At 43.2% G+C, this 27948-nt stretch overlaps 3 protein-coding genes across 11 annotated transcripts in view; 1 reads left to right on the top strand and 2 right to left on the bottom strand.

The window, feature by feature from the left end:
• Positions 1-10770, bottom strand: part of TUBGCP4 (tubulin gamma complex component 4) — a 44988-nt gene extending 34218 nt beyond the window's left edge. Inside the window, exons 1-5 of the mRNA XM_019983412.2 lie at positions 10594-10770; positions 5224-5352; positions 1330-1452; positions 1011-1064; positions 543-599 (exon numbers count right to left, since the gene is read on the bottom strand). Coding sequence (XP_019838971.1) covers positions 543-599; positions 1011-1064; positions 1330-1452; positions 5224-5352; positions 10594-10671 — 441 coding nt within the window. The 5' untranslated portion in view covers positions 10672-10770. The remainder of the gene's footprint in view (positions 1-542; positions 600-1010; positions 1065-1329; positions 1453-5223; positions 5353-10593) is intronic.
• A 497-nt stretch (positions 10771-11267) lies between these two features.
• Positions 11268-23023, top strand: ZSCAN29 (zinc finger and SCAN domain containing 29). 5 transcript variants are annotated; one of them, XM_070775531.1, is made up of 6 exons: positions 11268-11423; positions 11955-12390; positions 12799-13003; positions 14825-15520; positions 17320-17787; positions 19857-23023. In XM_070775531.1, exons 2-6 carry the CDS (start codon positions 12076-12078, stop codon positions 20720-20722), a joined length of 2550 nt encoding a protein of 849 aa, XP_070631632.1. In that variant the 5' UTR covers positions 11268-11423; positions 11955-12075; the 3' UTR covers positions 20723-23023. The 5 variants fall into 5 exon arrangements, with proteins under 5 accessions (XP_070631632.1, XP_070631633.1, XP_070631631.1 ...); XM_070775532.1 differs by having other exon boundaries at positions 11326-11464; XM_070775530.1 differs by having other exon boundaries at positions 11360-11492.
• Positions 13489-27948, bottom strand: part of MAPDA (N6-Methyl-AMP deaminase) — a 34147-nt gene continuing 19687 nt past the window's right edge. For 3 of the 5 annotated variants that reach the window (XM_070775533.1, XM_070775537.1, XM_070775534.1), the window contains exons 10-12: positions 27201-27339; positions 25501-25601; positions 24399-24985 (exon numbers count right to left, since the gene is read on the bottom strand). In XM_070775533.1, coding sequence (XP_070631634.1) covers positions 24800-24985; positions 25501-25601; positions 27201-27339 — 426 coding nt within the window. In that variant the 3' untranslated portion in view covers positions 24399-24799. Of the gene's footprint in view, positions 13901-15870; positions 17837-24398; positions 24986-25500; positions 25602-27200; positions 27340-27948 lie in introns of those variants that run through there. The other 2 variants (XM_070775536.1, XM_070775535.1) reach the window with 2 other exon arrangements.

Raw genomic sequence — 27948 nt, 5'->3', positions numbered from 1 at the left:
GCATCTCAATTATTAATCCTACTCAGAAAAGACATTCTCTGGACACTGGAGACCCTCTTCTCAATGCATATGATAAAAACTTGTGATAAGAGGCATATTTAACTAATGAACAGCTGGGTTTCACCAATGACTAAACAATACTCAGAAAGCTGCCAACACCCTAATAATAAACCTATTACCTTCTTTCTAAGGATTAACTTTCTACTTCTTCTCAAGTTCCATATCCAAAGTTTTGAATCTTTAGTGTACAAAACTCTCACCTTCAAGTATCCATAGCTTTATCCTCTACCCAGCAGCATTCTTGGGGACATCTGTTACTATTTACCCCAGCTTTTGGACCAGGAGGTGCTTAAGGGCAGGGTCATAACTTATTTTTGCTTTGCTGATACTTAGCATGATACCCAAGCAGATATTGCTGAATGAATGAATGAATGAATAAATAAAAACTACCGAAAACTAGGGTCTTCAAAAAGGAATGTAAAGGAAAATGAATTATGATTATGTCCTTGGTGCTTACCCCAGCAAAAGGAAAAAGTACTCACCTTTTGACTTTTAATTTGTTCTACTACAACCATCACAGAGGGGAAAAGGAGCTGGAACTACAAAGTAGAGAATAATTAGGATGGTATATATTCAAGCACAAGGAAAAAAATTAACTCAGGAAATGCCTTTGTTTTTAACCAGTCCATATATCATAAAGATGGCAATGCCACAGAACAGCCAGGATCCTAAGGCAATCTGATGTGGGGGTTGGCTGTAGATAGAACGGCAGACATGAGCAGTTTCTGTGTCTGAGGCGCATAACTGCTAATACTGAGGCCAATGTAGAGCATTAACATCAGACAGTAAGTTTTCATTAAATGTGGAACTCTTCAAACAGTTCTGATCTAGGAAAACCTATGAAATAACAAATGCTGGGCTCTGAAACCAGAAGGAAAAAAGTTCTCAAAAATAATATCCTGAGTTAGAGTATTCCAATGATATCAACAGATTCCAAAGCATTTTGTTACCTGGTCTAAGGAGTAATTGACATGTGATATGGAGAGATGGGGGTCAGCCAGGAACTGCAACAAAAAACACTGTGATTAGGGCTCCATATATAGTATCTTGAGTCTATTTCATCTGTGAAAACTAGAAGGGAATCTGAGAGTAGGTTTAGGGTTCATTTTAGGGTACTGAGAATTGATCACTTACAGAAGATAATTAATTCTGATTTTCGGATGAAAATAGCTCACTCTTAGCTACCTGACCATATCAGAGGGCATCTCACATCAGGAATGTGCCCTCATCTGCAGTCCCAGAGGTGTGGCTCCCCACGTCTCTTCTCACCTCTTGTTCCAAATCAAGTAGTGCCTGGCGGTAAGGCTGCAAAACTGAATCCAGCCCCGTGCAGAAGGCCCTGAGGTAGATTCCATGTGACCCACCTTGGCCCTGCTGAGATGGATGGTGATCCTGAAATCAACAAAGAGAAGTCAGCTTTTCAGCTCACAGCCTGAAACCCGAGGAAGACATTATCCTTTATTAATGGCATTATTTTTGCTTAAATAATTTCCAATCAAAGTAGTGTTTCCATGAGAGGAAAATCTGACTGAAGAGACAGATTTTGAGTCCTGACCTTTTAAAATGTGATAATGTTTTAATTTTCCAAGTGTCTGAGATTTTACAAACTGGGTATTCTTCCACACTATCACTAGAGATTTTTTAACAACTCAGTTCTAACCTTGTAACTTCTGGCTTAAATCCCTTTGGTGGCTTCCTCTTACCCAAGAATAATATCTAAACTCCTCTACATAGCATACCGGAGAAGGCAATGGCACCCCACTCCAGTACTCTTGATGGAGGAGCCTGGTAGGCTGCAGTCCATGGGGTCGCTTAAGAGTCAAGACAGGACTGAGCGGCTTCACTTTCACTTTTCATTTTCATGCATTGAAGAAGGAAATGGCAACCCACTCCAGTGTTCTTGCCTGGAGAATCCCAGGGACGGGGGAGCCTGGTGGGCTGCCGTCTATAGGGTCGCACAGAGTCGGACACGACTGAAGCGACTTAGCAGCACATAGCATACGGTGACTTCTGTATTCTGGCCCTTACCCTCTCTCCAAAATTATCTTTCACTGCTTTCAACTTCACATCCTCATTTCCAAATTAATCAACAGTTCCCCGAACGTGCCTTATTTCTATCTTGCACCTCCATGAATCTGAGTGTGTTCTGCTTACAATTGTGTGCCCATGCTTGTGACAAATACCTACTCTTCCTGCGGGACCCAACTCAAGCATCTTTTCCCTGCAAAGCCCTTTCTAACTCTCCCCAGAGAATTAATAGCTCCCCTCTGTTGCTTTTATAGCATCTCTATTCAGTGCTGGAATTGAACTTTTGATTATTTGTTCCCTCATTAGACCAACAGCTTCAAGAAGCAAGGGCTCACACTTTGTCCATCTTTGTATTTCATTTCCTAGCACAGTTCTTTGAAGAGAGGGTAACTATTTATTGAATAAATAAAATGACCTCAGTCCTCCTCCTAACAACCCTTCTCCTGTCTCACATGGCAATTCATTAAAAACATGAATCTGACAGCCAACACGGGAAGTTAGAAGATGCTCACCAAGAGGCTATTTACAAATATGGCTTGTCTTTCAAGAAAGCTGTAGTTTTTCTATAAAAGCATTCTTCTTCTTTTACATGGGCAAACTGTAACTAACAGTTGACTAGAGGCCATGATGACTAGGCTTTTTGGGTGGTCAGGCTCTGGTGGCAGTAGATACCATAGGAGAATTAAGCAAAAAATGTGGTAGGAAGCTTGGGCTCAGGGGTTATAAGGCACAGTGTAGCCAGAGGATGCCACAAAGGATACTAGCAGTTCCTGGAGATAAATGTTCACAGCTATAATAAGAACATGGGCATAGGGTGAAACAGACCAGACTAGCTTACAACCAGGCAGTTGGTTTTTTGATCTTGTATCATTTCAGAGAACTGAATGTCTTCATTTATCACAAAATGAAAGAGAAATTGCTTTTTATTTTTCAGAAAAAATAAATAAATAAGAGGTGCTACAAATAGCTTTAGGAATTGGAAAAGTAGGAATCCACATACAAAATCCACATAGTTATGTGAATATAGAAGAGGTTAGCTTTTCTTAAAGTGATATATTGTTGTTGTTAGTCACTAAGTCATGTCTGACTCTTCTGTGACCCCATGGATTGTAGCCTGCAAGGCTCCTCTGTCCATGGGATTTCCCAGGTCAAAAATACTGAAGCAGGCTGCCATTTCTTCTCTAGGGGATCTTCCCAACACAGGCATGGAATCCGCGTCTCCTGAATTGTGAGTTGAGTTCAATCGCTCAGTCGTGTCCAACCCTTTGCGACCCCATGGACTGCAGCACGCCAGGCCTCCCTGTCCATCACCAACTCCCAGAGTTCACCTAAACCCATGTCCATTGAGTCAGTGATGCCATCCAACCATCTGTCTCATCCTCTGTCATCCCCTTCTCCTCCTGCCTTCAATCTTTCCCAGCATCAGGGTCTTTTCCAACGAGTCAGTTCTTCACATCAGGTGGCCAAAGTGTTGGAGTTTCAGCTTCAGCATCAGTCCTTCCAATGAATATTCAGGATTGATTTCCCTTAGGATGGACTGGCTGGATCTCCCTGCAGTCCAAGGAACTCTCAAGAGTTTTCTCCAACACCACAGTTCAAAAGCATCAATTCTTTGGTGCTCAGTTTTCTTCACAGTCCAACTCTCACATCCACATGTGACTACTGGAAAAACCATAGCTTTGACTAGACAGACCTTTTTGGCACAGTAATGTCTCTGCTTTTTAATACGTTATCTAGCTTGGTCATAAATTTTCTTCCAAGGAGCAAGTGTCTTTTAATTTCATGGCTGCAGTCACCACCTGCAGTGATTTTGGAGCCCAAGAAAATACAGCCTCTCACTGTTTCAATTGTTTCCCCATCTGTTTGCCATAAAGTGATGGGACCAGATGCCATGATCTTAGTTTTCTGAATGTTGAGTTTTAAGCCAACTTTTTCACTCTCCCGCATTATAGGCAGATTGTTTATTGCTGAGCCACCACAGAAACCCCAAAGTTACAAACACTTAAAATTAGAGCCCTTTTCATCTATATCAGGATATACACAGGTTCCAAATTTGATCATTGTGTTATTATTATTATGTTTTCATAGCAAACTAGCATTGATTAGATTTTGAATTCAAGTTTAGCTTATGTACTTTCTCTGCAACAAAATCTCTTTGATAGAACCAGAATCCCTGTCCCAGAAACGAACATTTATAAGGCATTATCCTCCAACATCTTTGCCCCATAGAAAACCACCAAGGGCCTGACAAGTGCTTACAGAAGAAGCAGATGGTGCTGACTGCATTTGTTTCAGAAAAGCACCCTTCCTTTCCCATTCTAGAAGAGAAGCCTTTCTCTTAGAGCAGAATCAATCTTTCCACTGGGAAATAGTCACCACTGAATCAGTCACACAATGTAGCAATCTTTTTACTTACCACTGACAGAACTGCAGACTGTTAAAAATAAAAGAGAACTTTAAAACTTCTCTTAAAGATTGTTTGTGGGTCTGCTGTACACCAGGCACTTCACAGGAACTACCTTGTTTAATCCCCACAACCCTATGAGATAGGTACCATCTATTATCCCCATTTTATAGGTGAGGAAACAGCCTCAGGTTGCTGCTGAGCAGTCTATGGTCAGTAAGGGATGGACAGGACATCAATCTTTGGCTTCTACACTATAAAGCATTGACTTCCAATTCCTATTAATGAACAATATTTATTAAGTTTCACCACATGCCAAGAACCTTCTCCAGTTTAACTTTATTTACAAATTAAAAAAACAAAGCCTGAAGATTTGAATTGCCTGCCTCGATGTGAGTACGGCAGTTAGAAGCAAAGCAACAAAGGAACTGGAAAGGATGCTTTGTGTTTTCACCTCTGGAATTGGAACCCTGATCCAATTCAAACTGATTTAATTTAGGTTCCTAAAACTTGGGCAAAGCGTACTTTCTCAATCTGCCTAAACTGGTCCCCACGTGTATTTTCCCCTTGTTGGAAGGAGAGTCACCTTGCCCTTCACTTGAATAATTCCAGTGGTGAGACATTCATTACTTCTTAACACTTATGTCACATGAATTACCAATGGAATCACTGAAAGTCTGACTTAGCCCCTGCCCACAGGAGGTGTACATTCTCAGAAAACAGAAACCTACCTGCTGCTGCACATGGCCCGTGTACTGTTCAATGAACTCGGTGAAGCGAATGTAGTCTGTGCCCAGCCGGCAGAGTCGATTCAAGACACTGGTTTCACTGGGATGAAGAAATGGGAAGTCCTGTGACACCTGGAGGAGGAGAATAATGCTAAGAATGCTGATGCCTGCTATTCACTGCTCGCTACAACTGCTGTCTCCCTTTGCAAGATGCCTATTTAACATCGATAAGTTCTGGATAACAAAAGAATTTTCAAGTCACTACAAAGACCTTATTCCCTAGCCCTAGCCTAATTAGTCACTTATTGAAATGGGTGGTAATGCATGGTAAAGAATTTAAACAATACAAAATGGTGTACATTAAAAATAAGTCAATCTCCTCAGAGGCAGCCACTATCACCTATTTCTTTTTTTGCTAATTGAGGTATAAATATTATATTGGTTTCAGATGCACAATGTAGTGATTCCGTATTTTTAAAGATTACACACTGTACAAAGTTATTACAAGAGACTATGCTCCTGTGCTGTACATTACAAGCCCGCGACTTACTTACAACTGGTAGATTGTACTCAATGCCCTTCACCTATCTCATCCCTCACCCTACCCCTCTTCCTTTTGGAAATGGCCATTTGGCCTCTGTATCTACGCACCTGTTTCTGTTTTGCTATGTTTGTTCATTTTGTTTTCTAAATTCCATATGTAAGTGATTTCATATAGTATTTGTCTTTGCCTGATTTCACTAAGCATAATACCCTCCAGGCCTATCCACGTTGTCACAAACGGCAAGATTTCATTCTTTTTCATGGCTGAGTATATTACCTATTTTTTATGAAATCTTTCTTCCTGGGATGATCTATAAGGATATTTGGGGTTTTTGACCTGGTTGCAACAAAGTCTCTTGAGCAATACTGCTCTAACTTGGATCTGCACACTCCAGAGGTTTCTCAAACATACTCATAGGATTTACAAATTCTCTCTGAAATTTTAAATTTTGTTTTCACTTCAGTAAAAATGTAAAGCTTAAAAGAAAAGAACAAAAAAAGTAAAGTTAATGTAGCATATTTAATCTGTAAGAGCACTTTAAAACGGGACATATAATTTACTATCCATATTTTCATTCATATTTTTAAATCATGGCCAAATGATAACTTAGTATGGTATATAAAGATTTCACAGCAGTTCAAGCAGAAAAATAGTAGTGAGAGAATATATTCATTCAATCAACTTAAAAAGAAATTCATGGCAAAATATGCACAAAAGTTATCAGTTCAGCCATCACCCAGTGTACAGTCTGGTGGCATTAACTGCATTCACACTGTTGGGCAGCCATCACCACCAGCATCTCCAGAATATTCTTCTTTCTAGATGAAAACTCTGTACCTACGACTCTCCATTGTTCCTTAACCCACAGACCCTGCCAAGTACCCTTCTGATTCTGTCTCTAAGAATTTGACTGCTTTACAATATTGATTCTTTTGTGACTGGCTTGTTTCACTTAGCATAGTGTCTTCAAGGTTCATCCATGTTGTAGCACATGTTAGAATATCTCTCCTTTTTAAGCTGGAATAATATTCCATTGTGGGCTTCCCAGGTGGCTCAGTGTTAAAGGATCCGCCTGCCAATGCTGAGATGCAGGTTCCATCCCTGGATTTGGGAAGATTCCCTAGAGGAGGAAATGGCAACCCACTCCAGTATTCTTGCCTGGGAAATCCCATGGATAGCGGAGCCTGGCGAGCTACAGTCCATGGGGTCTCAAAAAGAGTCAAACCCAACTCAGACTAAACAACAACAACAACATTCCGTTGATATTTGTTGTATTTTGTGTAATCACTTCCTTTGTCTACGGACAAACTGCTTCTACCTTTTGGCTATTGTCAATAATGCTGCTATGAACATGGTGTACAAATACCTATCAGAGTCTCTGCTTTCACTTCTTTGGGTTATATACCTAGGAATAAAACTGCTGGCTCATTTGGTAATTCTCTGTTTAAGTTCTGGGGGAGCTGCCATATCTTTTTCCTCAGGACTGCACCATTCTACATTTCCACCAGCAATGCACAAGGGTTCCAATTTCTCTACATCCCCACCAACACTTGTTATTTTCTGTTTTTTTGGTAATAACCATCCTAAAGGATATAAAACGATATCTCATTGTGCATTTTCCTAAAGAATCATGCTATTGATCATCTTTTCATTTGTTTATTGGCCATTGAATATCTTCTTTGGACAATCAACCAACTTTTACTGACCACCTACTTATCCCAGGCACTGTGCTATCTTTCCATAAATAAGGAGCAAAGTCAGATATATTTACTACTCACAAGGAATTCAGAATATTTCATATTCATAATGTATTATATTTTGTGGAAGCCATTTTTATATGATAGTAAATGTAATAAATAGGCAAAAAAGAATTTTTCTGTTACTGATTCCACAATAATTTGATTAAGAATCCATTTAAAGTAGACTTAATGACACAATGTTAACCATATCTTCAAGTTAATAACTTTTAAGAGGTAGCATGACCAGTGCTTAAGAACCTGGTCTCTGGAGTCAGAATGCTTGGGTTTGAATCTGAGTCACCTCTTACTTCCTTGAAATCTTAGGCAAGCAATACCCTCATCTTTCATACCTATAAAGTAGAGATAATAATTTTGAGGATTAAATATGTAAATCACATGTGCTAAGCACATAGCCAAGTGCTCAATACATGTCAGCAATTTCTTATTATTCAGTTCAGTCGCTCAGTCGTGTCCGACTCTTTGCGACCCCATGAACCACAGCATGCGAGGCCTCCCTGTCCATCACCAACTCCCGGAGTCCACTCAAACCCATGTCCGTTGAGTTGGTGATGCCATCCAACCATCTCATCCTCTGTCGTCCCCTTCTCCTCCCGTCCTCAATCTTTCCCAGCACCGGGGTCTTTTCCAATGAGTACTATTTCTTATTATTAGGGCGGCCCTATGCAGTTATTAAGTGATATTACTATTAAAATTGGCATTTGTGCAGTGTTGCAGGAATTTTAGAAAAGTTCAAGGTCTGGTTATTCTGAAACAGCAAATGATACCTTAAAGTTATTGGTACTGTTTAGTATAACCTACTTATATGAACAGAGTTACTAAAGTCAAAATAGGAAATAGCCAGATCAGCAGCAAAATCATTCTACTATGAAACTCAAGTGTTGACAATTTAGGTTTAGCAAAACAAAAGTATATGCTGCATTAGCTCAATGGTTCTCAATTGGGGCAATTTTGCCCCCAAGGGAGAGGGTAATGTCTGGAGGTATTTTTGGTTGCCAGGGGTCCTACTGGCATCTAGTGAGTAGAGATCTCAGATGCTGCTGAACATCTTATAATGCACAGGACAGTCCCCACAACAAAGAATTTCCAGTCCAAAATGTCACAGTGCCAGCACTGAGAGGCTGCGTCAGATTGTCAATGTGAATTATCAATTTGGTAGCATTATTTACTTTGTAAAAATAATTGGGTTTACAGTTGTTCAAGAACAATATGAGTTTATACTTAGCTTAATGTGTGTACATATTCTATATTACAATAAAATTATTTTTATCAACACAGAACATTCATGACAATTTTACCCTTTATACAAATGTGAAAAACACTGTCCTGAAGAAAGTATGCAATATTTGCTGGTTTGGGTAAAATTTTTTCTTTCATAAGTATCTTTTTTAATTAAAAAAAAATTTATTTGGCTGTGCTGGATCTTAGCTTCGACATGCAAACTCTTAGTTGTAGCATGTGGGATCTAGTTCCCTGACCATGTTTGAACCCAGGCTCCCTGCACTGGGAGCACGGAGTTTAGCTACTGGACTGTCAGGGAAGTCCCTCACAATATCTTAATACCAGTATGTGGCAGAAACTGTTAGGTGCTTCTGCAACATCTATGAAGATCACTGGGGCCTTTGCCCCCATAGGCAACCTATGTGACAGAAAGACTATATGTGTAGGTAACAACAATAAATCATATGAATTATGATGTCCTCTAAAGGAAATAAGTTGCTGTGATGGAAAATAATGGCATTAGAAGTATAAAGAGGTGGTTAGAGAAAGTTTTTCTTAGACGGTAACTTTAAAACTGAGAACTTAAAGAGGAAAATATCCAATTAAGACTTTTTATAAGAAAAAAAGGAAAGCAGCTATTATTCCCATATTCTGTTGTCTCTTTTTACTTCATAGTCAAGAGCACACAATTACTTTCTGAGCCTTTTCCTCCTACATGCCTGGCATTGTGCTAGTTTTACAGGTGCAAAGAAATAATAAGAGGAATCTGTTTGATGTATAAGTTGTAAAAACCAAGAATGTAATTCTTCTGCTCCTCCACAGCTTATACTACCAATTCTCATACAAACAGGCATGACTTTGTGATCAGACAGAGCTAGATTCAAATCTTGCCTTTTTAAGACCAGCCACCATAAAGTCCTCTGAGCTCCAGGTTGCTCTTTTGTAAACTGAGGCCAACAATACGTAAGTTACTAAGTTATGGAAATGATTAGAATAATATTACTGGAAGCAGAAGTAGAAAAGAGTGGTTCAAATACTGAAGTCAGACAGACCTGGGTTCAAGACCCTAAACTTATTCTCTGTGATCCCTGACAACGGAAATTAATCTCTGATATAGAGATAGGTGGTTGTGAAGATTAAAGCATACAGGTAAATCATATATATAGTATATACATAGCCCCCTTGAAATCCCTGGATACACGAAAAGCCTCCCCTGCTCCAAATTCTCTGAGTGCAGAGATTTTTCCAACAAGGAGTAATAAGGAACTCACTCACTTTTTCACTCAACAAAACTGGCTGAATCCTTACTGTAAACTGAAAATGAAGTCTCCAGTCGTGTCTGACTCTGCGACCCCGTGGACTGCAGCCTACCGGTCTCCATCCACGGGATTCTCCAGGCAAGAATACTGGAGTGGGTTGCCATTTCCTTCTCCATATTGTATATTAGGCACTGTGTATTTGGTCTAGCTTTCAAAACTCAGTTTAAAACGTTGTGCAAGCATGAAAATGGGAGAAAGGGCCTCTCTCATTTTTACGTCCAGCTCTCCAGCAACTCTCGCCCAGACACTTCAACCGTAGGCCTGGTCCGCGATTCCCTCCTCCCCTAAGGCAGAGCCAGTAGGGATCCACCCTCCGCTTTCCGCCTAGGCCCAACCCTCTCCAGGTGTCTAAACCATCCCTAAGCCCCTAGGGCACAGCCCTCAGGTGACCCGTCCAGGGATACGCCCCCCGCGCCTCGGTCGGTCCTTGCCAGCCCCGCCTTCTTGCTCCCTCAGACTCCTCCTCCCAAGCGCTAGCGCAGGTCCACCCGTTCCGAGCTCGCTAGTTCCCGCGCTCCGAGCCGGACAGTACCTGGAGGCCACTCCGCTTGTTCCAGGTGAAAATGGACCCTGGGTACCCGCTCAGAGCCAAGAGCAGTTCGTGGATCATTCCCACGGCGGACCTCGAGTCCCTATATCCGTCGCACCCTCCTCCAGAGCCTCAGCTGGAGACCAAGAAGGCGAGCGCTCCCTTCTCTATGCGCGCACAGGTCTCCGGGACGCACCGTTCTTCCTGACTTTACCCGCCGAGACAACTGCAGGGGAGACAGGCCAGAAAGCAGCCGGCGCGCCGCGTCCCGGAAGTGCGCCGAGCTCAGCAGGGCCCACTCGCCGGCTGCAGCCGGTGCCCCGCAAGAGTCGCGGGAGCTGCCCTTGCGCATGCGCCTTTGACTCCCGAGGCACCAACTCGGACTTCCGGTTTGGAAGCTGGACTGGGAGGCTGGCGAGCCCGGGCTGGAGCCAGACCCTGACTGGGTGAGGCTGGCCGGTGGGCAGAGATGCAAGCGGGTTGAGCGATAGCCTGAGAGGAAGAAGCTCTCAGGTGTGTGCCACAGGGTGCCCTCAAGGCGCCTTAGTCCGGTCGGAGGCCTCTGGAGGGACTCATGACGGCTCCGAGAGTGACCTGGCCGGAGGGAACGAAGACAAAGAGGCCGGAACCCCGCACCCGCCGCTCCTAGACCTGAGCTCCGCGCTCGCGAACCTCGGAGCGCCTGGCCACCACCCGAACTCGTCCTCAGGAGACCCATGACTACTGCCCGCTCGGAATTCCTCTCTCCACCAACTCAGTGTGACTCTCCCCAAACCCACCCGGACCTCGCTTCAGGAGCCAAAATCAGCTTCTCTCAATGCGCGAGGTTTCCCGTCAGTAGTTCCCGGATGTTTACTGAGCGCTTACTTTTGCTGTGAGGGAAAACAGAGACCCAGTATTCAGTACTTGATTTTTGTTTGGGGTGGGAATTGGTAGTGGTGGAGTCTCAGGGAGAGGGGCGGGCTGTGAGGGCCTGGGGAAGGACGGCGGAGATCAGCTGCGACCCGCTGGACAGAGGCTTTTTGTTACCTTCAGCAGAATGGTGACCTGCCTTTAGAACCTCCCGAGCTCCAGGTCTCCCAAATGGTTCGAACTCACTGGTCAGGGGAGCTCCATGGGTCAGATTTGGGGGCGGTGGAAGAGTAGACAGTACTTTATATCCTTTGCTGCTTCTCTGGGCTGCCCTGGATGTTGCCCAGAAATGCAGCCTTTGAATGGTCTCTCACCTTCATGCTGTTTTGACTTCCTGACCTGAAGCTGGTGCTACCTCAGGTGACCACTTGGAGCATATGGGCAGTCAGGCCAGCTCTGGCAAGACCCTAGACATACATTCCTTCTGATAGTGCCATCTCTCTCTGCCCTAGGAGGAAACTGCTTACAGAGAGAGACTCATCTGCAGGTGATTCTCCAAGGACATGGGAAGATGGGTGTAAGCCCTGGAACCTAGACCTTTAAGTGAAGGGAAGCTGCTTCCTGCTGTGAACCATGGCCAAACCCACCCTGAGAGGGAATGGCTCTAACTCTGAGGCCTTCCGACAGCGCTTCAGGAAATTTCATTATCAGGAGGTGGCTGGGCCCCGGGAGGCTTTCAGCCAACTCTGGGAACTCTGCTGTCGTTGGCTAAGGCCAGAGGTGCGCACCAAGGAGCAGATTGTAGAATTGTTGGTGCTAGAGCAGTTCCTGACCGTCTTACCTGGGGAGATCCAGAACTGGGTACAAAAGCAATGTCCAGAAAGTGGAGAGGAGGCAGTGACTCTGGTGGAAGACTTAGAAAGAGACCCTGGAAGACCTGGACGTTCGGTGAGCAGGGAGGGGGAATTCAGAAGTATGTGACTGGGAAGGGGCAGGATAAAAGGCCAAATTAAGGCACAGTCTCCATTAGATGCTCCTACTTCTGGTCCTTCAAAAGGTAACTTTTTCAGACAGGTTATTGGGAGATGCCACCTGAATGTAACTTTTCGACATAATGAGAGGGGAATCCTTTTTTAGTGTGGAATTGGGTTTACTATTTTGTTCTGGAGTTCCAGCTGCTCTAAGCTAACAGTAATGGAGTAAGAAAGACCATTGTTCTATTAACCAACCCCCTACCACCACCCCAACCCTAGCCATGTCCCAAAGGGATGATCTCTTTTGGGATATTAACTAGACTCCTCTGGGAATACCCCTCATTATGACCTTGCAGTGACAATTCATGGGGGTTGTTTCCAGGTCACAGTCTCTGTGAAGGGGCAGGAAGTGCGCTTGGAGAAGATGACACCCCTGAAATCATCACAAGAGTTATTAAGTGTTCGGCAGGAGTCAGTGGAACCCCAGCCCAGGGGTGTACCCAAGAAAGAGAGGGCAAGAAGCCCAGACCTGGGACCACAGGAGCAGATGAACCCAAAGGAGAAGCTCAGACCTTTTCAAAGGAGCGGTGAGGAGTAGATTCATGTGGGAAGATAGGATGCCGTTCTAAGTTGGGAAGTAGGGTTGGGAGCTGTGAGTGGGAAATGGATTTCAGGAATGAGTGGAAATGGAGCATGCAGCTGTTGGGGACCTCCTGAAGGCAAGTAGCTTAGCTCTCTGTTGCGATAAGTACTCTTATACTTCCTCTTTTGGTAAGTCTGCCAGAGAATGGCTCTCTATAGTTTTTACCAGGACTTGGAATTTCTTTTCTCCTGGTAATGACGACACTAAGTCTGAATTTTCTAGATAAAAATTATTTTCTATACTTGGCTTATCTTCCCTTTAGTCATTTTCTTTCTCCATATTAAACTAGATTTGTTTAAGCTTTTCCCCAGAAGCTCCATTCTTCAGAGCTAGTAAGTTTTTGTTACTGTCCTTTGGAAAATTCTTCAAACATCGTGTTAATTGTGGAGAATTAAATTATATATATTACTCCAGTGAGGGTCTGGCAGGTAGAGGCAGACTAAGAATTTTACTTCAGAATTTCATTATACTTTCTTTCAGTATAACTCAACTAATGATTATCATTCACCTGATACTCCCAGGTCTCTTCCTGATTGTCTTTGTGCCTGGTTCTTATTCTTAAACTTGGTTTTGTGGAACTTGTTTCTCGTCTTTGTACTCTGCTGAGTTCCATGTTGTACGTTGTTTTCCTCGAACACTTCAACTTGTTGAGGTGGTTTTGAATTCTGATGTTATCATCCCAGACGCCAGCCTTCCCAGCCAGGCTGGTAGTGGTCTCTGTCTAGTCATCCAAATGCAGTCCCTCAACCCCACTTGCAAAATCGATCCGTTTTGAACACCTACCAACATGCGTAACACCATGCAGGGTACTTGGAACGAGGAAGGGTGCCTCTCAGAGAGCCTAGAGTATGATTGAGAATGTAAAAGTGAACATAAATATGTGAACTGAACTGTATTCAAACAGTGCCAAACAATGACTTGTTACTCAGTTGTGTGAGTACAATAGGGGTTGAAAGAGCAGGAGACGAAGGAGGGCTGTATGGAAGGCTTCAGGGGGGCACTAATGGGTTAAATTTGCATAGAAGGGAGGGAGTTAAAGGAAAGGCAAGGCAGAGTGGTGAATGTGTGCTGCGTTCTGGAGAGAGGAGTCTGGTATGAATGGGCTGTGCCCATTCATAAATAAAGGAATAAAGGATATATACTGAGGGAAAAGCCTCTAGAAGTTACTGACAAAGTGTGAGAAATGGAACAGTTGAAGACAGTCTCTTCCTTGCAATCACTCTTGAGTTTAATTCTCTAGTCCCAAGTAGAGAACCACAGCTGAGCCTTGAACAACATGAGTCTGAACTGCACGGGTCCACTTATACACAGCGATCTTTCCATAGTAATGACTACAGTACTGTAGTTGGTTAAGTCTACAGACGTGGAGGAACGTGGATACAGAGGGCCTACTGTGAGCTCTGCTCGGATTAACTCCCATGTCGTTGAAGAGTCAGCTCTCTAGGAGGCAGGAGGTGACTGTTTTCAGCAGTGCCAGGACCTGCATACAAGTAGTCAGGAGAGCTAAGCAGTAACTTGGAGCAGAATTATCTGCTCTGAACACACAAGAGGACACTTTCCTCTGTCACCTGGCTCTGGAAAGTATTTCTCATTTTTTGAGGTTTTATGTATTTTCCTCACTTTCTTCAATCCACTGATCTTTCTGAAAACATTTTCTTACTTTTCTTTATAAGCTTCTTGGATTAAAAAAAAAGCAAGTCTGAATTCATACTTTTTTGTGATCATTCCAAACTATGATATCCTTTGTTTGCTTCCCTGCAAGCAGGATTTCCATGTTCTAAATCCAGCATGGTCTCCAGGTTGGAGCAAGGAGAGCCATGGATCCCAGATCTGGGCTCCAAGGAGAAGGAACTCCCAAGAGGCAGTCACACAGAAGACAGACGAATGCCTGCTGATCTGTTACCATCCAGGAGAGAGAGAAGCGGCTGGGTGGACCAGGATCACTGGGGCTTTGAGGATGAGAAGGTGGCAGGTGTGCACTGGGGCCATGAAGAGACCAGAACTCTCCTCGCAATTCTCAGTCAGCCTGAGTTTTATGAGGCTCTCCGAAACTGTCATCGAAACAGCCAAGTGTACGGGGCTGTGGCGGAGCGGCTCCGGGAGTTTGGGTTCCTCCGGACCCTGGAGCAGTGCAGGACCAAGTTCAAAGGTCTCCAGAAGAACTATCGGAAAGTCAAGAGTGGCCACCCACCTGAGACCTGTCCCTTTTTTGAAGAGATGGAAGCCCTGATGAGTGCCCAGGTCATTGCCCTGCCCAGTAACGGCCCGGAGGAGGCGACCTCTCACTCTGGCCTGGGAGGCAGTGATGCTGAGACCAAGGAGCCAGAGCAAGAGGGCTGGCACCATGAAGGGGGAGAGGAGGCCACGGCTGAAGAGTCCGACAGTGACGAAGTGGGCCAAGAGGCCACTCCCCGGGACCCTGACAGCTCCACCACACCTGTCCTTTTCCGTAGCCCAAGTGGTAAGCCTTTCTTCTTGGCATTTTAGGATTAGACGGAGGAATTATGAGGTTGGGTGTGGAGTTAGTAAACTTAATGTCACTTGCCAGCTTTGTCACTTAAGAGAATAGAGGTATTTCTCAGTTCTTTATGTATTTCCTTCTCTTGTGGGAAAACCAGTGAGTTAATAGTAAGTAAAGAAAAATATTAAATATTATAAAGAAATACACTCAAAATTCAAGTGAGTCCTGAAAAGGAGTACCATTCCTTCTGTTTCTTTCTTAAAATATATTTTCCTGATTATAAAATCACTGAAGGCTGAGAAAATCTTGGCAGTATAGTATCTTTAAGGAGAAACAGTTTATCTGTTGAGTGCCTTATATGAACTGGTGTTTTATTTTTATCCTCCAAACTCAAGTTTATTATGTGTTCCTTTTTACTTAAAAGAGCATAGTGAAGGACTGTCTAAAGTTGGGAAAACATTTTCTACGTTTCCTCTATGAGATCTGCATCACATATTGGCATTTTAACAGGACCCAGTTTTGCAGCAAGAAATCTTGTTTAACACTCTATTGAAATATTATTTGCCTATGGAACCATCTTTAAATATCACATTATTACTGATGTAATCTGTACAACTAAGCTGTTATGGGAAAAGCACCACATATGAAGCAGGAGGCTTTGTTTCTAATCCTGCCCACTCATCAGCCAGGGGAGCATTTCACAGTTTGTGTCCTCAACTGTAAGGTATGGACAGAGCTAACTCCAAAGCTGCAGTTCTACTGTGAACACTTATCTATTCCTTCCACGTTTTATTATGTGTTGTTACTTTTGCTCTGTTCTAGTCTTCTTGTCTTGTACTTTTTCCTTTAAAAAAAAAATAATTCTCTTTCCCTTTTTGTCAGTGGAATAAATTTAGGTAAATCACAAACATGGCCCTTGTCTTTTTCCACTGCTTTTTCTCTGTCTTCCAATTATTTCCCTATTGCTTCACTGGCAGAGAGTGGAGGATAATGGAAGCAATGTCATTGCCACCTGGCTCTCAAGTGGGAGGAAAGCTCTTGGAACCTCCCTTCCCTTTAGCTTGAGGGACCTTCAGGGAGCAGAGTCTCTTAGTCATCCTGATGAAGTTCTGCCCATGTTGGGGACCAGGAGGTGCTCAATGCTCTGCTTCCTTCCTCCTCCTGGCTCTGCCAGTCCTCTGCTACTAAGGAGAAGGTGCATGACCACAGGTTCTTATCTTGTACCCTTCAGGCCTTTGCTATTGTTGGGCTGGCTTTTTGAGACTGTGGCCAGGTGAAGAAGGGCCATAAAAGGGAGTGCATTAGGCAGCAGTATGAATCTGAAAAAGACTGTTCCTTGGGATTTTGAGACATTCTTTGGGAGACTTAATTTATAAGGAAGTAGGGCTGGTAGGAAAACATTGATCAGAGAATTTAAGGATGGCTCCTGGCTGACAGTGACTGACTGTAGGTCTTGTAACCAGTTATTTTCTAGTTAGGATCAGAACTCCAGAACTGCTAGAAGAATGGGGAAATGCCTTCTGTACACTTGCCTCAGTGTACATAATGATCACTACTGTGATCAGCTGAAAAGGCCTTTTAAATTGAATGTAGGAGTCAAGGTCTCTGTGAAACTGATATGGACCAGAGAAGCAGGACATCCTGAGAGTCTGCATTGATTTGGAAACGTGAGGTGTTCTTGCCTTCTCACCTAGGAGCCCAAGCTTAGGCGACTTTTCATGGTGCAGATGCTAGGACTGAGGAATTGCGGCTATAAAGCCCTGCATTAAGTGGTGCTAAAACTTCTCTTCTGGTGGCAGGTGTGCACTGGGGCTATGAAGAGACAAAGACCTACCTTGGAATTCTTAGTGAGACTCAGTTTTACGAAGCCCTTCGGAACTGTCACCGCAACAGCCAGTTGTATGGAGCCGTGGCTGAGCGGTTATGGGAATATGGCTTCCTCAGGACACCGGAGCAGTGTCGGACCAAGTTTAAGAGCCTACAGACCAGCTATCGGAAAGTCAAGAATGGCCAAGCACCAGAGACCTGTCCCTTCTTTGAAGAGATGGACGCTTTGGTGAATGCCCGGGTGGCTGCCCGGCCCAGTGACGGCCAGGAAGAAGAGACAGCCTTATGCCCCATGCAGGAGACCAGTGAGGCTGAAGCCGAAAAGCAAGCCGAGCCGGCAGTCGAGGCCATAGAAGATGATTCTGAAGATGATGAAGAGGATCCCGAGATACCTCCAGAGGCACTGACCCGTGCTCCAGTCTTATTTCAGAGCCCCAGCGGTAAGATCCTGTTCTTAAGGTAGAAGCAGCAAAGGGGAGGCAGTGGCATCTAGAAGAAAAATTATCAGATTGAGGACCAGGAGAACTGGCCTCTACACCCAATACTCAGGGATTCTTCTCTTTTCTCCAGGTTTCCTGTCTATTTAGGCAGCTTTCCACTTGACTTGCCTCCTCACGCTATAGCATCAATCTGAGATGGCTGCAGACTTTGTAAATGTGCCCTCATCTGCACGTGAGCTGCTCAGTTACTAGCCAGCGTACCTGGCAGGGACTCTGAAAGCTAACATTTCCCAAACGGCATGTCCTGTACACACAGTACATGAAGTTGGGTTTTTAAAGCTCATTCTCATTTCTGCTTTTTCTTCTAGTTTCAGCTTATACACCATCTGTATGCCTGCTTTATTCATATCTATGAAAACCTGATAATCTCTTTCTTCAGACACACTTAACGCAAAGTCTGAAATTTCTGAGGGAACTGACCCTTTGAATCTTATTTACTGTTGAAGAAAAAAAACCATAAAACTTCATTATGGCTTCCCTCCTTGCAGGAAGAATTCTGTTTTTGGAGTCATACATATATATGTATGTGAATATAGACTATGTTATTAGTTGAGTACCTTAAAGCAAGTTACTTAACCCTGTAATTTTGCTTATTTATTAAGACCAGCCTCACAAGATTGATGTAAGTGAAGTACCACAGTGAGGCACCTAGCACGGTACTTGGGCATTTGATAAACAATAGTTTTCTTTTCCAAAATATTCTTTAGATCTGCATTCTCCAAGTGTGCTCCACAGAGCATCAACTCCATGAAGCTATTAACATGTTCCACTAAGTAACAGCTTCTAGGTTTAGGAAATGCTAAGTACCCCTCTCAGAGGCTCATAATTTATAGTCACATATTTAAGTTTCTGAGATTTCAGTTAATATAATGAACCTCCATTTCATGGGTCTAATCCTAACACTGGGCTTCTGGGTAGAAATAGTGCTTTAAGGGGTACATGTTCTCAGATTTAGTCCAGGGAATTGGGATCCAGAGTTTATCTGAAACCTCTGAAAATTCCACAAATTCAAACTGAATTTGCAAACTGAAACTTTCCAAGTATCTACAAATTCTCATAGCCTAGGCCTGGGAAGCCTGGCATTTGGCTCTTAGAGGAATATTAAAGCTTAGTTTGGGCATTAGAGTAGTGCTTTGGAACATCTAGTGATTATTTGTCCATGGGCAAAGAGAAAGTTTCAAAGAGAGAGCACCTACCAAAGTTTCTCTCTCAGAAGGCCTTTTGTTCTTTGAAAGACAACAGGTATCTTTCTACCCTGTTTTTATTCTCAACACATGGAATTTGAGGGTGAAAAGGACTTATGTAGCTCTTCCTCAATATAGAAGTTCCCCAGTTTCCCTGGACATTCTTTCCTTATCCCTTTAGTTACTGGCAAAGAATGTAAACCGTGACAGGCCTGAGATGAGGCTAAAATACAGCATTAGAAAGTGTCTTTCCTGCATAATCATAGTCATGGTTTTATCTTAAATCTGGCAGGTTTTTCTTGGTATACTGAGAGGATTTTCTGAAGATCCCAGATATCCAGGAAAAAGAGTTAAAAGAACATATTCATCAGTTCCCCTGTAGATGAGAAGCATGTGACAGATTACCAAATAGGTTTTAATAGACAGTAGTTATTTAGGACAGAGAAGGCGATGGCACCCCACTCCAGTACTCTTGCCTGGAAAATGCCATGGACGGAGGAGCCTGGTGGGCTGCAGTCCATGGGGTCGCTAAGAGTCGGACACGACTGAGCGACTTCACTTCCACTTTTCACTTTCATGCATTGGAGAAGGAAATGGCAACCCACTCCAGTGTTCTTGCCTGGAGAATCCCAGGGATGGGGGAGCCTGGTGGGCTGCCGTCTATGGGGTCGCACAGAGTCGGACACGACTGAAGCGACTTAGGAGCAGCAGTTATTTAGGATCTAGAGCTCCCTAATTTTTATGTTAAGTCATCTAATGTGATACTTTACAGTCACACATAATAATTGATAAAATGGGTAACTTAAATTTCTATTCTTATGTTAGGTTTCGAGGCTGGATTTGAGAATGAAGAGAATCTAAAACGGGATATTTCTGAGGAAGTACAACTACATAAGACATTACTTGCAAGGTCTGAAAGGAAAATTCCCCGGCATCTTAATCAAAGTAAAAGCAATGAGAGTGAATGCAGATCTGGAAGACAGTGGGAAAACACGCTGGGAGAGAAAAAAGGAAAACCAACATTCCCTGAAAGTTTAGGTAAGGTCCCAAGTCATCAGAGACCTTACTTGGGAGAGAGACCCTATAAATATCTGAGATACAGCAAAAGCTTTGGTCCAAACTCCCACCCTATGCATCAGCTAGCCCATCAAGTGGAAAATCCATATAAATGTGCCGATTGCGGGAAAAGCTTCAGTCGGAGTGCTCGCCTCATTAGACACCGGAGGATCCACACTGGAGAGAAACCTTATCAATGTCTTGACTGTGGGAAAAGTTTCCGTGACAGCTCCAATTTCATCACCCACAGAAGAATCCACACAGGAGAGAAACCATATGAGTGTGGTGAGTGTGGAAAACGCTTCAATCAGAGCTCAAGCCTTATCATTCACCAGAGAACCCACACAGGAGAAAAGCCCTATCAGTGTGAAGAGTGCGGGAAGAGTTTCAATAACAGCTCTCATTTCAGTGCACATCGGAGGATACACACAGGAGAGAGACCCCACGTGTGTCCCGACTGTGGGAAGAGCTTCAGCAAGAGTTCTGACTTACGTGCACACCACAGAACCCACACTGGAGAGAAGCCCTACGGGTGTCAAGACTGTGGCAAGTGCTTCAGTAAAAGTTCTGCTCTTAACAAGCACCGAGAGATCCACACACGAGAGAAACTTCTGTCACAGCCAGCACCTAAGTAAGCCCTTGAGGATCTATGAGAAAAACAGCCTCATTACATGTATTGAAATTGTTTGGAAACAGTTCTCCAGTAGTGAGATCCATCTCCTAATCTGTGCCCAACTAGTTAAGCAAACAGTCTAGAATTTACCCCACTGCTTGTTCCTGTGTTTCTCTCAGATCTAGAGTAAGAATGAAAGAAAGATTCGTTCCCTCTCCTTGCTTGTATTGACGGTAACACCCTTTCCTCTCAGAGCCTGAGTTGTTCCCCTAACAGAGAGGACACAGTAGCAGATCCTGTGAATCCGATGTGTACTCTTTACTCATCACATTATTCAGTTGCATTTCAACTAGAAAAACCCACACTGCAGCATTTCATGGAGAAGTAGTAAGGATTCTCACTGAATGGGTCTAGCTCTTTATACAGTAATGGAAATGCAAAGAAGAATGATTTTTTTTCCTGCTCACTTAAGTCTGTGCTCAGAATGATATACTTATCACACACACTCCTTTACCTTAAAGAAGGAGCCTTTAAGTGTCCAGTCTGGTTCTGACCTATAAACCATTTTGTCAAGAATCTAGGTGTGCCATATGGGGGAAGAGTGTAAACCTCATATAAACAGAGAGTTGTGAACCCTGGATTTCTTACTGTCTTCAAAGCCCCAGAAGCTTTGGAATAGAGTAACGTTGTATTTACAGCATCTAGTGTGATTTTTTTCTGGTCTGTCTCATCTAAAAGTTGTCTGTCCCTTGTGGTCCAGAAGCCCAAAGAGGAAGGCAAGTGGATGCAGTAGTAGGGAAAGCAGCTAGAACTGCCAGAGGGACTGCCATAATCCACACACCCTAACACCTGGGTGAGTGTCACGCACCCTGTGGGCACAATACTAACGTGCGATGAGCAGAAGCCACTGGCCATGTTCCCACAGACTGGGAAAACAGACCACTTGGTGCCAAAAATTCTTTACCCTAATTGTAAGGAGGACAGATTATCTTTGGTCAGTGGAGTTGACAATACTTACACACACACACGCACACATATTCAACTGTATACATCTATTTTTAAAAGCAGCTCTTCAAACAAGTGTAATTCTGATACCATAAAGATGGTATTGAATTAACTGCCCACATATTCACAGTAGTATGAGCCTGTACAGCACAAGTTAAACAGACCCCGTCCTTGTCCTTACAACATACAACAGATGACACTGACAGGAACAAATGGTGCACACGTACAGCTACAACGGTTTTAGAGAAATTTAGAAAGCTAGGTAGTAACACTATGCATAAAAGTTAAGGTCTAAAGCATTAGAGTTTGGGGGAAAAATGAGAGGTATTTCCTTCTCTTTAACCAGGAAGGTTTCATGAAGCAGGAAGTGCTCAGAGGGAAGGTTTACTGGGCAAGATGAACTTTCCAAAACTAATTGTAAAACTGCATGCTGAATGAGTGAAAAATGGGAAAACTGGGGAGCAAGGGAACAGAGGGCAAAGGACAGACTAAGGAAGGTGAGACAGCTCAGAGTAGCACAGAATTTGAGGGGTACCACGATAAGGGCTGTGCAGGGGGCAGAGAGGGACTTGCTTCAGCTGAAACGTGGAGTGCCAGGAAAATCACAAACGGGCTTCCATCCCCCAGAATATTAATATATCGGGTCCTGTGCTGCACTTACTGATGAGGCAACAGCTGACTGGCACTGGGTAAGAAAGATGAGAAGTTTTAGGGGACTAGCTCCCATGGGAGACAAAGGTCAGGAACCAGTATCCTGAGAGAAGATATTTCGATTGGCAGGTCAAAGGAAAGAAGATGCCCAATGGCTAAGGTCTGAGATAAGTAGCCCTGTTGCAGTCACATTAATGAGCTCTCAGATAGGAATGAGATCTGGGAGAGAAATGGGGAGATAGGATATTCTAAAATCCATAGCTTACTGTGGTAGACAGTAATGATGTCTACCAATGATGAATTGGAGTTCTGGTGCTGAGGGAATTTCCTGAGTCTTAGGAATTAAGGGGAGGTGGTATCTCAGTTACGTTGCCTAAACAGACAGGGAGAGAACAATAAATACCAGTATAAAGCAATGCCTCAGGATCTGAGATAGTTTAGGAAGTGTGCTGTAATGTTTTTTAAAAATGAGAGTACTGTGTTCAGTATGTCTGTGTATAGTCTTGTGGAAAAAGCACTGGTTGTGGTATCAACAGATATGAATTCTGGTTCCAGATGTCTTACATGTAAGTCAACCTGCCTCCATTTCCCTTTGTGTAAAGCAGAACAATGTTTACACCTTAATTTGCCTCTCAGGGATACCAAGTTAATAAAAATTATAAAGTGCCCAGTGGTTCTTCAAGTGCTTTTTTAAAAAATGTATATATGCAAAGTATGATTAAGTCATTCCTGGGAAGAAAAGATAATCTTTACTTGCTTTTTTTGGCTCCCTGTGTGGGGCTGCTACAAGTATGCCTGTCTAAATCTTTATGTTCCAGGCTGAAAAACAAATTAGAATGTGGTTAAAAGACAAATCAGAATGAAAATTCTTCCTTAGTATCTGTATCCATATCCTTTAGGACAATCCATTGGGACCCATTATAATTGGGCATGGAGAATGAGTCTATCTTAAAAGACCCAGGACCAGCCCTCCAATCTCCAGATGAAGAAAATGTGCAAAAAGAATAAGACAAAGGCAAAATTCTTACCTGGGAAAACCCAATCTTATTTCAAACTAACTCACAAACCATTGTCTGCCACTCTTGAGGATGGATGAAGCAAGAAATAATACATAGCCTTCTGACATCCTAGGAGAAGCCAAGCCTACTGCTGGGAGAGCAAGAGGATCTGTGCACCCCTCCCTGTAATTCTTGTAAGACCGTGGGGACAGACTGGGTAGCGTGTGCAACAGAGAAAGCAAGAATATCTTAGCAGGAGCTGGACAGTCATGTCTGTTCTCATCAGCTGTTTTCCTCGTGCTATTCTTCCCCCACCCCCATGCCGTCCCTTCTTCCCTTATTCTCTGTGGCCAACGCCATACGACTTAATACACACATATGCATAGGTTCCCTGGTGGCTCAGAGGTTAAAGCGTCTGCCTGGAATGAGGGAGACCTGGGTTCGATCCCTGGGTCGGGAAGATCCCCTGGAGAAGAAAATGGCAACCCACTCCAGTACTCTTGCTTGGAGAATCCCATGGAGGGAGGAGCCTGGTAGGCTACCGTCCATGGGGTCGCAGAGTCGGACACGACTGAGCGACTTCACTTCATACATACGTTCATATATATACATATATATATGTGTGTGTGTATACATACATATATATATAGAGAGAACACTGCCATTTCTCTTTTATTGTAACCTGAGTATAGGGCTGTCTTGTCAACTCTATAGGGAACTATTTTTATGGTGACAAAGTGTAAGGAAGGGAAGATGAGATATGAGCACAAAAAGGGATCAATTCTCTCGCCATTATTCAACTCAAAATCTAAAATGTATCTTGACTCCAGAAGGATTAATCATGAGAAGGGCAAAGGCAGATCTCAGCAGCTAGCCTGATCTGTCACGAGCATCACCCAAAGGAGGTTAACCCTGGCTACTGGGATTCACAAAAATCCATGGTATGCAGTGTAGCCTGGAGTCCACAGTTCTGGAGAATACTTAAGGGAGTCTGATTAAAGTAGGCACAACAAACCACAGAGCTGTCATCACAAGCTAGACAGATTAAAGGTTTTGGTAACAATCTGTATTCCCTTCTCACCTTATGTAGACTAGCAGTTCCAAAACTTGTCCTGATGAGAACCTACTTTGATTTTCTTGAAGTTTCATGATCTCCAGTGAAGAGGGACTGTTAAGGCAAAACCATTGCTAGAATGGGGAGCTCAGTGTGCAGCAGCATTCGGGTCCCTTCCTGAAAGCAGCATGGAGGTAAGCCATGGACAACCTCAGGGCCTTCAGGCGCTTTAAGACAGATTTACTGAGCACCCACCATGAGAAAGGTGCTGGTGTCGGAGTCCGCAGCACTTGGCTGCTATGGTTCCAAGGGAGGAGCAGCTTACTAAGTGGGATATGGCAGGGAGATCTAGGTTGTAAAACACACTCAATAGTATTCACCTTGTTCCAGCTTAAAAATGGGGCTTCAGATGACTCCACTTCTTCCTCAGGTCAGCCTTGGTGCTGTCAGAAGCAAAGATGTAGCTGATGGATTCATAAGACAGATCCCACACCTGAGACTGGGTCAGATGAAATGTTTCAGCCACCAGCTGGTACTCTTGAGAAAGGCGTGTTGCAAAAACACCCTTATCATCAGTCTGTCAATGTAAGAAAGTTTCAAAATGAACGAGGAAATGACTTAAAAAAAAATAACAACTCTCAACTTTTGTTGAGAGTATTTTCCTATTTACCATGCTTTTAAGAGTCTAAACAGGGGCCTACAAATGTATCCAGGCACGTTTGTTACTGAACAGTCTTCTTTATCCTTTTTAAGAACATAAACCACCAGAGTAGTGGCTCTCAACCATGGCTGCATGTGCAAATCACCAAGGGAGCTTTTAAAATGCATCTGTGCCCAGGACTCAGCCCCGATCAATGAAAGCATTATCTCAAGAGGTGGGTGTTGGGCATCGGTACTGTCGTTCCCCCCAGGTCCTGCCCAGGACCTTCCCCCGCAGAGCCAAACCACAGTCACACCTTTGCAGCCTCTCACACTCCCCTCCTCTCTCACTCCTCCACTTGGGCACCACCCCTGGCATGCAACACAGCCAGCTAGACAGTGAACGTCTGACCTACAGCAACTCTGGGACTAAAAGGGAGCAAAACGCCTTACACAGATCACGGCAGGATGGGCAACGCTGTACCAGAATCCAAAGTGATGTTGGTCGTAAGCTGGAACTGTCTGGCTTTTGACGTTGGAGGTCAAACAGAGTTCTAGAACGAGGTGGGAATGGAAGAAGTTTCTAATTAAAAGATCTATTAGTAGAGACATGAGAAATCTTCCCAAGCTATGCTCATTTTTAGTAGCTGGCCTTTTCTTACATGTGAAAACTGCCATGTGCTGCGGTTTACAGCAGCGACTGTACCAGGCGAGGAATTAGTGTCCCCTTCACAATCATGTGCTCCCCCCTTTCTTTTACGAAAAAGGAGAGGAAAGAGGAGCATGATAAGCCAGTCACCATGACAAATGCAGGGAAGCGTGAGAGGGGAGTAGATGGAATCTTCACAGGGCTGCTGCACTTCTTCCACAGTGGAGGCTGAAGTAGAGGTTAGGAAACAGTAGCAATGCTTGAGGGCTGCATGTTACAAAACTCCAAGAGTGGAAATGGACCTTTTCCATGAAAAGAAAGGTCTCAACTCCTTCCATTCACTGCCTCCTGCAAAGAAGTCTATCTTAAGAATGACTTCTATGATTACAAAACTCCTGCCTTGAGATGCTGTGCCCGGCTCTCCAGCCAGAGTGAAATGCTTCGCTGACTTGATTGATGGCATCCATTCCTTTCAGTGAGGCGGCTGCGACCCAGGGCCACTCAGTCCCAGGAATGGCAAACCCAACCTGCCCCTGCTGATTGCAGAGCCTGGACACCACTCCAAGTAAGATCACTAGGCAAGTGGTTTCCAAGATTCTTTACCTTTGTGGATGTTTAAAAATTTCTTTACTAAAAAGAAAAAAAAAATCTCACCCATTATGAATTGCTGAAAAACTCTATACATTAGTCAAAAAACCACACCCACAAAAGTGTTACGACAAACTGTTAAATTTGTAAGTTCGGTGAATTCATCATTCAGTAAAAAGGTGTTCAGCCACCTGCTTTTTTCCCTCATCAGAAAGGCCTTCCCCAACCATCCAATCGAAAGTGGTTAGCTTACCACTATTCTAGCCTGTTTAATTTTCTGAAAAGAACTTATCACTGATATTTTCTTGTGTATTTGCTTACTGTCTCTCTTACCCATGCTAGAATATAAGTTCCTTGAGAAAGAAACATTGTCTATTTTTTTACTGCTCTATTCCCAGCAATTGGAATAGTGACTGGAAGAGAGTAGGCACTTCATAAATATTTGTTGCTAAATAAAAATAGCTCCTGGTATATACATGTTGACAAGCATGTGATGTTAACAGACATAAAAAAGTGTATTTGGAATTTTGCAGACGTCTTAATCTTTAAATATATGTTATACATTTTCACAACATAAGTAAACAGGTTAAAGTCATTCCAAAATGATAGATGACCCTTATTATATATTATATATATACATATATAAAATTATATAGTATTCAATATAATACTGAGTTCCAGGAACTGGGGAATGCAGCAGTGAGCAAGACAGACAAGGGCCCTGCTCTCATGGAGCTTTTATACTCTAATGGGAGCTATTAATAAATTTCCAGTTACTTAGATAAGGTTGAGAAAGCATCACTTCATTTCTAAATGATATCTATGTATTTAGAACAGTGCTTCTCTACATATGGATGGCAAGCTGCAGGTGGGGGAGGAAGGGTCAGAGAGTTGCCTGGAGGACCTGAAGCCTTACCGAGCGGTATCTGGTGTTGCCTCACAAAGTCCACCAGATCCGGGGATCCTTCCTCGGAGGAGCTGAGAAATGTCCCATGCCCAATTCGGTCAGGAAACAGGTTCAGGAGTACTTGTGTTTCTGTTTTTTGGTTTGGAATCTCAAAAAAAAGAAGGGGAGAAGAAGGCATCAATAACGTCTTTCAGTGGCTCTTAAAAGTATTTCTTCTTTGCCTTTGATCTTCCCGTTCATTTCCCAATATTCTTCTGGATTCATTTCAATGATAATAATAACTAGAGAGCCAACAGTTATTGACTTTTACATACATTCTGCTTTAAACCTCACAAGAATTATACAACGTATTAAGACAAAGAAATCAAAACTCAAAAAGTAAGTGTTCAATAACAAAATCCCCCAACTCTATATGCATACGTGTGTTCTGTGTTGTGTACATGTCTTCACACATATTAGAAAAAGAGCTGGAAAAACATAAAAACGAAACTGTTAACAGGATCAACTCAGGAGCAGAACTGAAGGGGAACTTCCATTTTTTATTTACTTCTACTTTATACTATTTCTCTACTCTTCGATTTTCTTCAGGTACATAAAACTTTTGTAGCTAAAAATATAAAGCATTTTAAAGAAAAGCTGTCCAGATATAAAGCATTTTAAAGAAAAGCTGTCCAAGCTCACAGAGCTAGCATAATGGTAGAGATAAGGGGGAAACCCAGCTCTCTCTGACTCTGGGGCCTAGCCTCCATCCACACAG

This window comes from Bos indicus, chromosome 21 (assembly GCF_029378745.1).
Source record: "Bos indicus isolate NIAB-ARS_2022 breed Sahiwal x Tharparkar chromosome 21, NIAB-ARS_B.indTharparkar_mat_pri_1.0, whole genome shotgun sequence".
NCBI lineage: Eukaryota > Metazoa > Chordata > Mammalia > Artiodactyla > Bovidae > Bos > Bos indicus.
This window is presented reverse-complemented; position numbering and strand designations above follow the sequence as displayed.